The sequence below is a fragment of the Pristis pectinata genome, chromosome 15 (genome assembly GCF_009764475.1).
Source record: "Pristis pectinata isolate sPriPec2 chromosome 15, sPriPec2.1.pri, whole genome shotgun sequence".
Taxonomy (NCBI): Eukaryota; Metazoa; Chordata; class Chondrichthyes; order Rhinopristiformes; family Pristidae; genus Pristis; species Pristis pectinata.
In genome coordinates this window covers 32,445,688-32,459,177 of record NC_067419.1, presented here as the reverse complement: position 1 = coordinate 32,459,177, position 13,490 = coordinate 32,445,688, and the positions used below count along the sequence as shown (strand labels likewise).

The 13,490-nt window shown below is 39.3% G+C and overlaps 1 protein-coding gene across 3 annotated transcripts in view; it reads left to right on the top strand.

Annotated features, from left to right (window-relative positions):
* The window catches only part of lin7a (lin-7 homolog A (C. elegans)), a 56,352-nt gene that overhangs the window by 28,304 nt on the left and 14,558 nt on the right, over positions 1–13,490 (top strand). For 2 of the 3 annotated variants that reach the window (XM_052030450.1, XM_052030453.1), the window contains exon 3: positions 10,893–10,964. In XM_052030450.1, coding sequence (XP_051886410.1) covers positions 10,893–10,964 — 72 coding nt within the window. Of the gene's footprint in view, positions 1–10,748; positions 10,821–10,892; positions 10,965–13,490 lie in introns of all 3 variants that reach the window. The other variant, XM_052030451.1, reaches the window with a different exon arrangement.

The following is a 13,490-nucleotide window of genomic DNA, read 5'->3' as shown; positions in this document are numbered from 1 at the left end:
TCCAATGCACAGGATTGCAAGCGGCTGCAGAGGGTTGTAGACTCAGCCAGCTCCATCACTGGCACAACCCTCCCCAATACCGAAGACATATTCAAGAGGCAGTACCTCAAGAAGGCGGCATCTATCACTAAGGATCCTAACCATCCGAGACATGCCTTCTTCTCATTACTACCATTGGGGAGAAACTACAGGAACCTGAAGACCCACACTCAACGATTCAGAAACAGCTTCTTCCCCTCTGCCATCATATTTCTGAACGGTCCATAAACCCATGAACACTACCTCGTAATTCCATTTTTTGCACTATTTATTTACTTTTTTAACTGATAGTAATTGTATGTCTTTGCACTGTACTGCTGCCACAAAACAACAAATTTCAAGTCATCTAAGTCAGTGATAATAAATCTGTATCTGATTCTAAATATGCCCAAAAAGTAATAATACAAGGAGCAGAGAACTGCCTTGCTGTGATGCCATGCATGAAAGTTATAAAACAAAGTCTTATGGATGCATAACATTAACAAGCAGGGAGATGGAGGTGCCCTCAAGGCAGAGTTGCATTCACTGTAGCTTTGACTTCAGAATATCCAGTTTGCTTTATAGATCTGTATCTCCTTAGTGCTGCTGTGTTTTCAACCGAGTGAAAGATTATCTACGCTGTTGTTATTTTACAAAATAGATTACAAGACATAAAGGACATGTTGGAATGAAAATTGTGCACAGCTCTTCAGCACTGATTTCAGCAGAGTGCATCTGCTCTCATTAATTGTCATTTTGCTGACAGCAGCTGAACAAGCCACTCAATACATTATTGCTCTCCATAGCTGAGATTTAGAAAGAGTTAGTGGTGCTGGGTTGTTAGTCAATAACAATCTGACATTTAAATCACCTCCAAAATCTCCAGCAGTGCTGTACCCTTTAGTACTCTGAAATATTGGAAACTTCATCTGTAAGAGTTGAACTTCACATTTTCGTGACATTTAATGTTTCTGTAAATATCTGAAGATTCTCCTGTAAAACAAACTGTACCTTACTACTTAAATGTAATTGTTGCTGTCAAAGAGCCAGGTCTACACCGAGAATATATCAACTTCAAAAAATTGTTACTGAAAGAGGAACAACAATACGGTGGTGATTTTTTTCTCCCCCACTGGTTAGGTTTCAGTGTGAGAGCATTGAAAGAATCAATTCCTCTGGGGCATGAAATTAGGGTTTGGAATGCCTGGAGGTCCTCATCTACACATTTCCCTTCTATTTGGGTAAACGTAGAGGAGTACTTTTGGGCTTAGAACCATTGAGGAGTGGAAATATAGAAGCAAACCAATCCTCGTCAATACATATTGCTGAGTCCAATTAGTTGAAGTGGCAGTCACACAAACCCCATTCTGGTGTATCCATTGCAGCCATTGAGACAGATGTACTCCATTGCATCTGCCGGAAGCAAAACATTGACAATTTCTCTTGTTGATTGTCAGTTTAATATTTACGGTTGAATATATCTTCAATATATCTAATAATAGTTAAAATATTTAAGGTTGATTATATCTTTCTATGTATGATCCATCCCAAAGCAGAAGTTGGGCGTCCTTCCAGTCTGTCGTAGAGGGAGCGTGTATGAGAGTGGCACTGTAGTGGTGCCAGGTAGGAGGTGGAGAAAGAAAGAAACTGAGAGTGACGATGAGATTGGTGGTATGTTTGCATTTGAGGTGGAATGGAGGATGTGTTTGATCCCTACTCATTGGTAGCAAACATATGGTGGCTATGGAGAGATCCAGTAAATTCCCTCAGCATTTTCTGTTTTTTGTTTCTTGTCCAGATTCACATATGCTATTTTAGAAAAGGGGAAGAGTGAATATGCCCCCTCCCCCACCCAATAAATTGATTTGTAAAAAACAAGAAGAGATTTGCATTTATGTAGTGCCTTTCAGGACCATAGGATGCCCAACATTTTTTAAAGAAAATGAAACATTGTTTGAAGTTTAGTCATTACTGAAATATAGGAATTACAGAGGTGAATTTACACACAGCCACACTCCTACAAACAGCAATGTAATAATGGCCTGATAATGTTTTTCCATTATGTCGATTGAAAGGAGAATAATTGCTGGAACACTGAGGATAATTACCTGATCTCCTTTAAAATAGTGCTCTGAAACCTTGGCTAATGGGAGCAAACAGTTCAGCATCTCATCTGAAAGATGTCACAATAATGTAGCACCCTTCATTAATTCCATTGGAGTGCTGCCTTAAGTTGTGTGCATTAATTTCTGGTCTGGAACTTGCATTTGGCCCCTGTGCTCAGAGACAAGAAAGGTACCAACTACTGAGCCACAGCTGACACTAACTGCACTTTGCAGCAGGTAGAGAAGGAGCAAAATAATTTAAATTGAAAACTGTCGGGACAATTTCAAACATCAAAAATGACATGAAGCCTGGAAATATAGTAAACAGAGGGGAGGATAGTGATAAGCTTCAGGAGAATAATGACAGCCTGGTGGAATATAGACATGTTGCAAACAAGTGTATAGAAAGACTGGGAAGAGAGATAATAAAAATGATACAATTCTAACATGGGTGCAGGAACGGAGGGATCTGGGTGAGCATGTGTATATATCTTTAAAGGTGGCAGGCTCAGATAGTGGTCAGTGAAGCAAGTAGGATCCTGAGTTTTTAAAAATGTGACATAGACTATAAAAGCAAGGAAGTTAAGTTGAACCTTCAGAAAATCCATTTCTGACCAGTGAGTCTTAGCACCCATAGTGCAGATGCAGTCTGATTTAAATTGAAGGGCTGTGGACGGGGGCTCACGAAAATTAGCAGTTAAATAAAGTTGCTTACTGCAGTAGGCAAGGATGTTTTAGAGCATTCCATGGGCAATTCCATGCCGCCCTTCAGGAAAATATTTTATAGTCATGGCTCTATCTCACTGGTGTGATTGGCCAAGAATGTGCCCTCCTCCTCACACTCCATCTTAAGCCTCCTGTCCTGTGATCTGACCAACCCACGCCTCAAAACATACATGGTATTTGTCTTTTGTTTAGATGAATGGATAGTCTTGTTCCCTGTGGCAGTAGCTGGTGAAGGAAGGATTGCTCATGAGGGAAATATGACTAAAGTGTAATTGACAGACTGCATTTCAGAACTAGAGAAGACTTCATTCATTGATGAAACTGAATTGGGCAAAAAAAACACCAGAAAGGAAGGGAGGTTCAGAACCATTTGATCCCATTTGTGGTGTGGATACGTTTTATATGTTTTATCCTTGTTTTAATGAAATGTAAACAGCTGGGTATAAATTTTACAACTTGTTCAATCTATGACCAATAATGTTGTGCTATCAAGTAGAAGTGTCACATCTCCATTGAAGGATTAAGACAAAATGTAATTTGAAATGGACAGGCAAATATTAAAAACCAGATACCCAATTTTGGCTCCCAGAAAAACTGATGCCCCAACTGTTCATTCTAGTGTAACTCAATCTATTTTCCTTTTTGTCATTGCAATACAGTCTAGATACTGTATAGCCACTTCCACAATTAGACACTGAGGTTTCAACCCAATCTCTAAATGCTTAGCTACAGGCATAAAACTTTGCTTTGAAATGCTGCCAGCTAAACTCATGATTCTGTAATAGTTCTGTGTTTGAATTGCATCCCATTCCAAAGTTAGTTTGACAAATATCAGAAGAGAACGATAAATTGAATACATTTCAAGGAAGTCCTGGAATTCACCAGTACGTTTTATCAACAGGTCAGTACTTGTGTACATAAAAGCCTTTAATCTTATTTCACTATATCTTGGTGTTGTTTGTCTTCCTCTACCTGAGAATTCAAATGTACTGTACATATTATAACAGCCAAAATATTGAATGAAAGCAAAGCCAATTGTGATCAGCGATAGAGGCATCACGGAATTCTGACATTTCAATTGATTAATGGACAGTATTTTACAGAAAAATTCTTTTAACAGTATGATCCAAGTTATGGTCTTTTGATTGGGAATCCTGCCCATTAATCAGCTGAAATGTCAGAATTCTGTGATGCTGCAATCGCTGGAATATCCAGCAGGTCAATAGTATCTCATCATCCATGTTGATGCTAACGTTTTAATAGGATTTCATCACTGTGTGGCACAGTTCAAAACACTTGGCAGATGATTGTACTTATCAGTGGATTGTTAATGTTTATCAAATGATAAAGCATCGAAGGATTCTGCTTATGCTTATCTTTTTTTGCATTGGCAATATTGTTAGTCAGGACCAAGTCCTGGTATAAAATGATCATTTATTTAGAAAGTTAAGATGCCTTTACTTCAAACAAAAATATGGTTAAAAACAGCAAATGGCCCATTTGTGTTAAATAGGTTCATTGTGACATTACGCCTTTCAAATTATGAGTTTTTAATGAATTGATCCATTTAGTCTTAATTTGGATCAACTTTTAACCAGTTATCTTATCCAAGATTATTTAAATATTGTACTGCTGTGAAAATTCTGTCATGTCTGTTTTGTGAGCACTGAGAATGGAACCCCTGTCAGAATTTCTTTTCCCCTTAAACAACCGCTAGAATGGTACTCAGTACAACACTTGTTAACTGGAGTATTATTTAATGAGAATGAAACTACTTCTTGAATGACTCATTATCTGATAACTACTAGCGCCTCTTTTTGTGAATTTCCATGTTGGCTTTGAAACACTACTACTACAGCACAGTGTAGTGCTGTGCCTGCTGTCTGCTCCCCCTCGAGGCTAAGGGATCCAGATATCCTCTGAGGATGCTCGCATTGAGGTTCTGTCTTTGATGGACTAGCCACAGGCTGCAGCATCCCAGTTGTTGTGCTAGAAGACTGGGGAAGATGGTTGTGATGCATTAGTGATAGTAATGCCTAAGGGTCAGTGGCTGCAGAAGAATTTGTGACATCCTGACAACAGAAGTATCAATCTGTCCAATGCCAACTGGACCAGAAGGGACTGGACAGACAACAATATTTGTACCTCAAAACATCACAGTTACCAGAGCCTCCAGCCACTATGTCATGGAAAAGGTTGTATGACAGCCGCACTAAGGTTCATTAAAGTATCTCTCCTCTTCTGAAGAAGAGTAACCTGCTTTTGCTAGAGATCGACTAGCTCGTGGCTCATGATTAGTAGAGCTGCCATGGAATTGGACTGTGCCTCCATGGAGGCAGAAACCTGTTCCACTAGTTGCTGTGTTTCTAGAGCATTGTCAATGGCTGACACAGAAATAATAGGATTATATGGTACAAAAGCAGGCCCTTTGGCCCACTGAGTCTGTGTTGACCATCAAGCACTCATCTACACTCATCCCATTTTATTCTTCCCACATTCCCATCAACTCCTCCCAAATTCTACCACTCATCTACATGAGAGGCAATTTACATTGGCCAATAAATCTACCAACACGTACATCTTTGGAATGTGGGAGGAAACCAAAACACTTGGAGGAAACACGTGGGGTTACAGAGAATGTGCAAATTCCATACAGACAGCTCCAGAGGTCAGGGTTGAACCCGGGCTGTTGGAACTGTTAGACAGCAGCTCTACTAGCTATGCCACTATGCTGCTATTGTATATCATTTCCTTATTGCCAAAACATTGACCTATGTCTGCAAATTCACATGCAATTTGCACGAAGAAGTTGTTTTGTGCACATTAACAGCCATCTGAAAATTGGCCTGAGCACTTCCAGGAGAGATTCACATTATGACAGCTATATCCTGCATGATGGGACAAAGATTATTTCTGATTGCTCTATAATGATAGTTTCATTTAAACACTTTGTTAAGGGATGTGCTGTGGTACACCTTGTGTTAAATATGAGCACGTTTTATAGAATGTATTGAAAAATATGAGTACAAATCATATCTGACCTGCTGACAATTTCATGTGGCCTGTAGGCTTCAAAATGAAGTACCAATGTGTGCATTTATGTAATTCTGCAACACATTAACCTTTCACTCCGATATGGTGTCCACTTGGACAAATGCAACTTGGTGATATGTGCAGTGAGTCAGTTTTGCTATTTCATTAATAGCTAGGTGACCTTTAAACATTATTTCAAAAGACTATTTATTGACAGTCCTTGTCAGTCAGACCTCATCTCTGTAGGTGCGCTCTCTGCAGCCCAGATACCTCTCGTATAGAGCAAGCTGATGGAATATTGGAATTAATGCATTTCTGGGATTTGACTGACATGCTCAGCATCCCCGGGGGCCTGGGATTCTCCTGCTCCTGTACCAATCAGGTGCAGTACCCTCTCTCCAGCAGTTTCTGACCACAACGTGGCAACCCTGGCAATCTCTACCTCTCCAGTCTGAAGAGCTTGCCCTTCATAAATACCTTGACCTGAAAGTCATAAAGATTGTGAGAATTGTTGAAGACATTCCCACCTCCTTTGATGACTGTGTGTGTGAAAGCGGGGGAATGAGGGAGTGAAGAATAAAACATACTACTGAATCAGTGGCTGACTAGGAGAAGGCTGTTTATGTGTCGGAGGTGATGGGTGAGAGAGTGCAGGGGCATGGTGGAGCTGACAATGTGTGTGCGTATGTGGTGGAGAGAGAGCTGATAACAAAGCATTAACACAATGAATCATTGGGCTAGAGGCGTTATTAAGAATTGTTAAGGACTTGCCTTCACATATCATGTGAAGTTGTGTTTTTTTTTGCAGCATTGCGTCACAGTCCTTGGATCTTCATTACTGGCAGAGGTCTGCTAGATCAGAACACACTTCTCCAATGGGTAATATGCCCCTCCAACTTGCTAGCTTTGCAGCAGCCACTAGTCACATGGAATCACTGTCCGAATTGCAGCAATGGTGCTTTTAAGTACTGGTTCTCGAGGTCACAGCAAAAACAGGAAATGCAAATATGAGAGAGGAACAGTATAGAACACTGATTCTGAACTGGTTCAACTAGTTTTGTGGGGTATTATAGTTCATGGTTTAATGTTACTTATTTTCCCATACTGCTGATTAAGAGGCGGTCTATTGTGAAGTTAAAAATACTCGTTATTAATAAGACGGTTTAATCTTACTCTTCAACTGGAAGGAAAAGATTCCATGCTTCAATCTTAATTGTATGTGAGGAATTTATGATTACTTACATAGAACACAGCACAGTACAGGCCCTTTGGCCCACAATGTTGTGCCAACATTTTATCCTGCTCTAGGATCGATCTAACCCTTCCCTCCCACATAGCCCCCTATTTTTCTTCTTCCATACCCAGTTCTTTGTTCAAGATAGTATCTATGGAGAGGGAAATAGCATTGAAGTTTCAGGTCAATGACCTTTCATCAGAACAGATTTACTGAGCATTTCTAGCACTTTCTGTTTTATGTCTGATATCCAGCATCTGCGATGTTTTGCTTTTAGATCTTCATACAAAATATTTATGCAAGGTTGAAAAGCTCTGACCAACACAGACAGGATATGCCATATGGCCTCATTCTGTGCTATAATTTGTATAATGAAGATTAACAAGTGTGATGGCACTACTGTTGGTTTTAAAAAAAAGATAACCTGCCGTGATTGTTGGAGTTTGCAGTCCAATTTGTGTTACTTTTTAAAAAATCTTCAGTCCATTTATCTGTGTGTCTGCAAATATCACAGCGGATTATTTAGAAGGAGAAATGCTGGTGGCATTGGAACTGTTTTAGCCATTTACGTTTATCTTACCATTGTTGTTTCAATTAAGTGAGAAAACAGCACAAAAAAATCATTTTGAGTAATTTGGTATCCCACTATATGTCCTATAACAATTCTCTCACAAAATGGATCACCTTCCCTCAGGTCTAATTGTTGTTTTGAGATGCACTGAAAATGGAGACTTTTGGGCATGTTGGGCTGAAGATCCTGTTTCTCTGCTGTATAACTCTGATTCTATAGTTTTGTTTTGTGATGATCTTAACATTTGAACAGCAAATTTGCTTTTTAAGCTTTTTCATGCCTGTTGCAAAGATGCAAGTTTCTACTTAGATCCAGTAGTACTTCTCAGTCAATCCAAAATTCACCATTAGGCTGCTGGAAAAAAACAGTTAAACCATAATCTATGCTAACCCAAAGGCATTGAAAGTTGATTAGGTTAGTGTTAAATGTAGAATGCTATTTATTTTCAAAATATTTGCTCCTTACAAAACTTATTCAATCTATTATAACATATTTATTTTAGTCACATGTACATCGAAATACACAGTGTTTCGAAGTTAACACCTCTGTAGAAATTATTTATTTTTGCTTAAGTCCTCAATGTGAACCATTAATGTAGCATCTGTTTTGGAATGCTTAAGTAAATAAAATGAATTTTTTCAGATTTTAACATTGTATAGAATGAATCATTTGGAGGGATTACATGCAAGGAAACAAGCAATCTTTTATTGTTTTCAATTCACCATGTTACAGTCTTTTTAAAAATTGGCAACAAAATCATGTGACTGAATTTTATACAAAACAGTTGTCTGGAAATTGTATTTCACCCTTATTTGCTGCGCTAAACTTACTGCTCTTGTTTTGACTCCTAACAAAAAAATCAAAGTTGAGAGAATTGACCTTTGAAAAAATTAAGGTGGTTTTCACCCTGATTACAGCATTAAAATGCAACCTTTGCAGTTCCTTACAGCAAAGGTTACAGCTGCAACATCTTTGCTCATAGGAAGAATGGGAAGTGAGTCTCAGCCATAAGTACTCCCTCCATGCTGGCAACAGAACAGCAGTATGAACAGCTACCATGAAGGTAAAGGAGAGTGCAGGGGGCATAGCGGGGGGGAGGTTGGTCATGTGTTTTCAGTCTGTTGGACCAGCCAACTCCATATAGTGATCCTCAATGATTGACCTCAAGTAATATGAGCAAAGGCTAATTATTAAGGCAGAATATCTATTCTGTGGGTAAGTTTGACCAAGTCTGCAATGAGTTCTGGAAGTCCCAGTGACTATGCAGCAATTATGTGGATGTAGAGGCCAAGTCACATGAGGATGTAGACACGGTTGTGGAGGCCAAGTCATTGGGTATAGTTAAAGTGGAAGTTGATAGTTTCTTGATTAGTACGGGTGTCAAAGGTCACGGGGAAAAGGCAGGAGAATGGGTTGAGAGGGAATAATAAATCAGCCATGATCGAATGCCGGAGCAGACTCTATGGGCCAAATGGCCTAATTCTGCTCCTATGTCTTTGGTCTTATTATGGACAGCAAGGAAAGCTGAGGCACATACAAACAACAGCATTAGTGCCTCAAGTGGGACCCTTTAATCTGCATTCTCTGATTTGCTGCAGGGATTGCTTCTTGCTTTATTGGGAATTGAGCATGAAGGTTGCACAATAGTGTTCCAGTTTCTGCTGGTAAGATAGAGGTGAGCCCAACACACATTGATGACATCATAAGAGCAGCAACATGAAAGAAACAGGAGCAGATTTAAGCCAGTCGGTCTCTTGAACCTGTCCTGCCATTTAGTAAGATTTTGGCAGATCCAATCTTGGCCTCCACACCACTTTCCTGCTCTCTTCCGATTTCCTTTGACTCCTTTGTAATTGAATAGTCTATCAACCACCACTTTAAATATATGCATTCTTTGCCTGCACAGCTCTTTTGGATAAAGAAGTCCGAAGTGTTATAACCTGTGAGAGATGAAATTCTTCCTCGTTTCTGTCTTAAATGGAAGATCCCTTATTCTGAAACTATGTCCCTTAGTTCTGGATTCCCCACTAGGGAAACATCCTCTCATCCACCCTGTCAATCCCCTTAGGAATCTTATATGTTTCAATTAAATCACCTTCTGTTTAACTTTCCTTCACACGTCAACCCATTCCTCCCAGGAATCAAACCAGTAAAAACTCCTCTGCTTCCTTAAATATGAACACCAAAACTGTCTCAGCAGCACTCTGTAAAGCTACATCAAAGCTTCCCTCCTCCTATTACTCCATACCCCTTTCTCCATCATGTGCACAAATGATGCTGGAGTCACGTCAGCCTAAATAAATGAATAGCACAATGGTCCAACTGTCTGATTAACAGGACTTGAACAGTAAACATGCACCAATAGACAAAATGGATTTTGTGCCTGAGTGTCTTACAGAAACTAGAACTGCAATGGAACTACCAAAAACCTCCTGTATACACTGGGGAGCCAATTTTTCTTCCAGACATAAAGGGAAATATAGTTATGTATATAGAGCAGAGTATTCACATCAACAATCAAGTAAATCAGCAATAATGCAGTACCTCCTCCATTTCTCACTCTAATTTCCATCTCTTTCCTTCCTTTTTCATTTTATTTTGTATTGTTTCATTCCACTTTCATTTTTCTTTGTTTCCCATTCTTCTGTTCTCTCCCAATCTCACAATCTCTTTTTCATCTTGGGATTCTCCCTATTTCTCAGTGCCTCTTGTTCAGTGTTTCGTTCTCAGTCAAATACCCACTAACCAGAATTTCCCTTCTTTGTTCAGAGATGGGAGGAGTCCATTGTCTAGCCAATAATCGAGGACCAGAGAATGGTCCACATTCAGGAGTAAATATGTTGTCAAAAAATTGTTTCTCACATGAAGGGAGTTCAATATTAATTCCCTCAATACTTATATATGAAGTCAAAATGTCCATAACTATGATTTAGGATAAATGACAATTGAAAAACAAAGCAACTTTTTTAAGATAAGTTTCAAGTTCTTAAGATTTGTACAGAAGTAAGTCATGAGTAATCTGAGTAATTTATTCTTGCCTAATTTGCTAATAATTTTTCAGGTTTATCAGTACATGCATGAGACAATAACCATCAGTGGCTGTCCAGAATTCAGAGCTCGTGCAACGGCCAAGGTATGCTTTGTGGAAGTACTGGATGATGTGTTGTATCTGTGTATTTTAATTCTGTGTACATGTGTATTTCAGGTGTTCGAGAGTATATATGAGAATTTAGACATCAATGGCAGCCCAGAAGGTAGAGCCAGTGCTACTACCCAGGTAATATCATTAACTGGAGCCAGTGTTCATAATGATATTTTCTGATTAGATTAAGAAAATTCTTTCATTATCAATTGTACTAAACTACTTGCAATTCAGCATTTGCAGTGCTGAACCAAAACAGAAACTAATGCATGATAACTGTCACAAGAGGACAGTGAAAACCATTTCACACCTTTTATCTAAATGCACCAAATTTGATCTGGTCACTTCTGGGCTCTCCAGACATTTCTTTAATGATCTTGATCTAGTTTTGCAGAATTTTGCTTTACCTTCTATAAATTGATTATGAAGTTTGCTTACAAATGCAGTCATGATAGTAAATATCAATGGGGATGAAAGTTATTATATGAACTCTCTTTAATGGGTTGCTTTGCATATTTTTGTATGAGTTTAAAACTTCATTGGATTGAGGTCATTGCACTTAGTAGCACTGTGTTTTGTTTCCAAGTTGTGTCTGAGGTGGCTTATTGTGTTTGGATCTTGGTAGACAAGGTTTCTGGAGAATATGTTTGTTAAGGGCATGAGGTGCTATCAGCTTTTAGATTGGTTTGCTTGTGGATTTTAGAGAGCTCATGATATAATGCGTATATTATCAACATAACAAAGTTCAACAGTTACGTTGGGACCTTCTATTAGTGATTGGGGGGAGCTGAGCACAGGTGCAGCGGAGTGATGTTTGGTCAGTGAGAATTATAGATTACCTATGACTATTATATTTGTACTTGTCTGTTGCTTTTTTTTGCCACTTTTCCACACTATTTGTCCAAGTGCTAAATCTAGATTTAATGTGTAGCCTCTTACTATGAGATCTGGCTGGAGATTACAAACATGCTCTCAGACCTTACTCTTCTCTAGTCAAGCTGCTCATTACTTTGGGATGATTTTGCAATGTAAGAATTAAATCCTGGCTTCCTTTCTTTAGTATAATCTCTCCATTCACCTCCATCCTCCCCACCATCAGCAAGCACAAGGATCTTATAAACTCCTGGCCAATAAGATTGTAACCAGCCAGCTCCTATTCCTTTCATCTCTTTCCATTGCCCATCAGGCCAAACTTCCTCCAAAGTTTTTCCCAGCCATTGCTTTGGACTCCCAGCATTGTCCAGTTTTCTCCTGTACACTCCCCTGCCCACTATGAACTTTTCTTGTCCATTGGACCCCCTTCTACAATGTAAATGCTGTTCCCACTAAACTGAAGACCACCCAGGTTTCCTAACTGGCTCGCATTGGGTCCAACCACCACCAACCGCACCCCCCCACCTCCGCAGCTAGGCCATCATCACCCTCGCCTCAAAGAACAACCCCTGAATTCTCTGTTCTTGCCAATTATTTCCCCATCTTCAGCCTGTTTTCTTTCCCAAGTTTTGGTAGATTCTACCAAGTTACTAATCTTTGCCTATCTTCCCTAAAACTCCAAGTTTGAATTCCTCCAATTGTTCCCACTCCTGCACAATACTGAAAAGCTCCTATCGAAATTACAGAGACATCCCTCCTAACTGTAACATTGGTCCTCAGCATTGTTAACCTTTCTGCAATCTATGACTACACCATTTTCCATCTGGTCCAACTGTGTCTAGTTGGACAGGACGGCTCTTCCTGACTTCCATTGTCATCCCAACCATAGTCAGAGAATCGCCTATAATGGTTTCTTTTCCAAATTCTCTAGCATTACCTCTGCTGTCCATCAGTGCTCCTAGCATACCAACAAACCCCGTACAACAATCTCCCTATTCTTCTTCAGTAATTGCCAGATGGGTATTAGATGAGACTTGACGTGTCATCTGTTTGCTTGACATGATGAAGAGAAGGGAACTGAAAACCATGAACTGAGATGTATTGTAGGTGTTCTGGGTCAGTACTGAAATGGTTAAAGACATAGTCCAACAGTAATTGTGTCTCATAACTTGTTTAAGGAGTAAGGTTACATTATGACTTAAAGAAAAATATAAAGAAAGAAAAAGCATAAAAATCTAAACATACAATAATTGTTATAAAGAATAAGTTCAAATTCTAGAGGGAAGATATACTTGCTGTTAATTTTACTAATATACATTTTATATATATCTAAATAAGATTCCATGTTTTCTTAAATAACTTTTAAGAGTTCTGTTTGATTAATTGCCTTTAATAGGTAATGAGCTTAGAAACTCTGTCAGGTGGTGTATTGTTTCATGCACTACGAGCTAGGTTTTATCTAGAAAACAAGCTCCTGATGGGCAGAGGTGTTGGGAAAATATAGCTCTGTCCTCTGCATGCGTGATTCACCAGAGGGTAAAGATCTTCTGTGTAAGTTGAAGGGGCATTCCCACATGAAATATTGTTGTGGAACTCGGCAGCGAAGCAAACCCAGTAATATCCCATGATGGTCCCAATACTCTCTGTTTCCAAGACCTCCTACTTGTTTCTTCGTAGAGATCCCAACAATGGCAATGGTTGCTGGTTGGACTTCTCTTTCTCCATCAATGACGAGAGTAAAACTGTCTCAAGAGTTGCCGCTAATACTTCAAAGGAGATTGTGCTGCA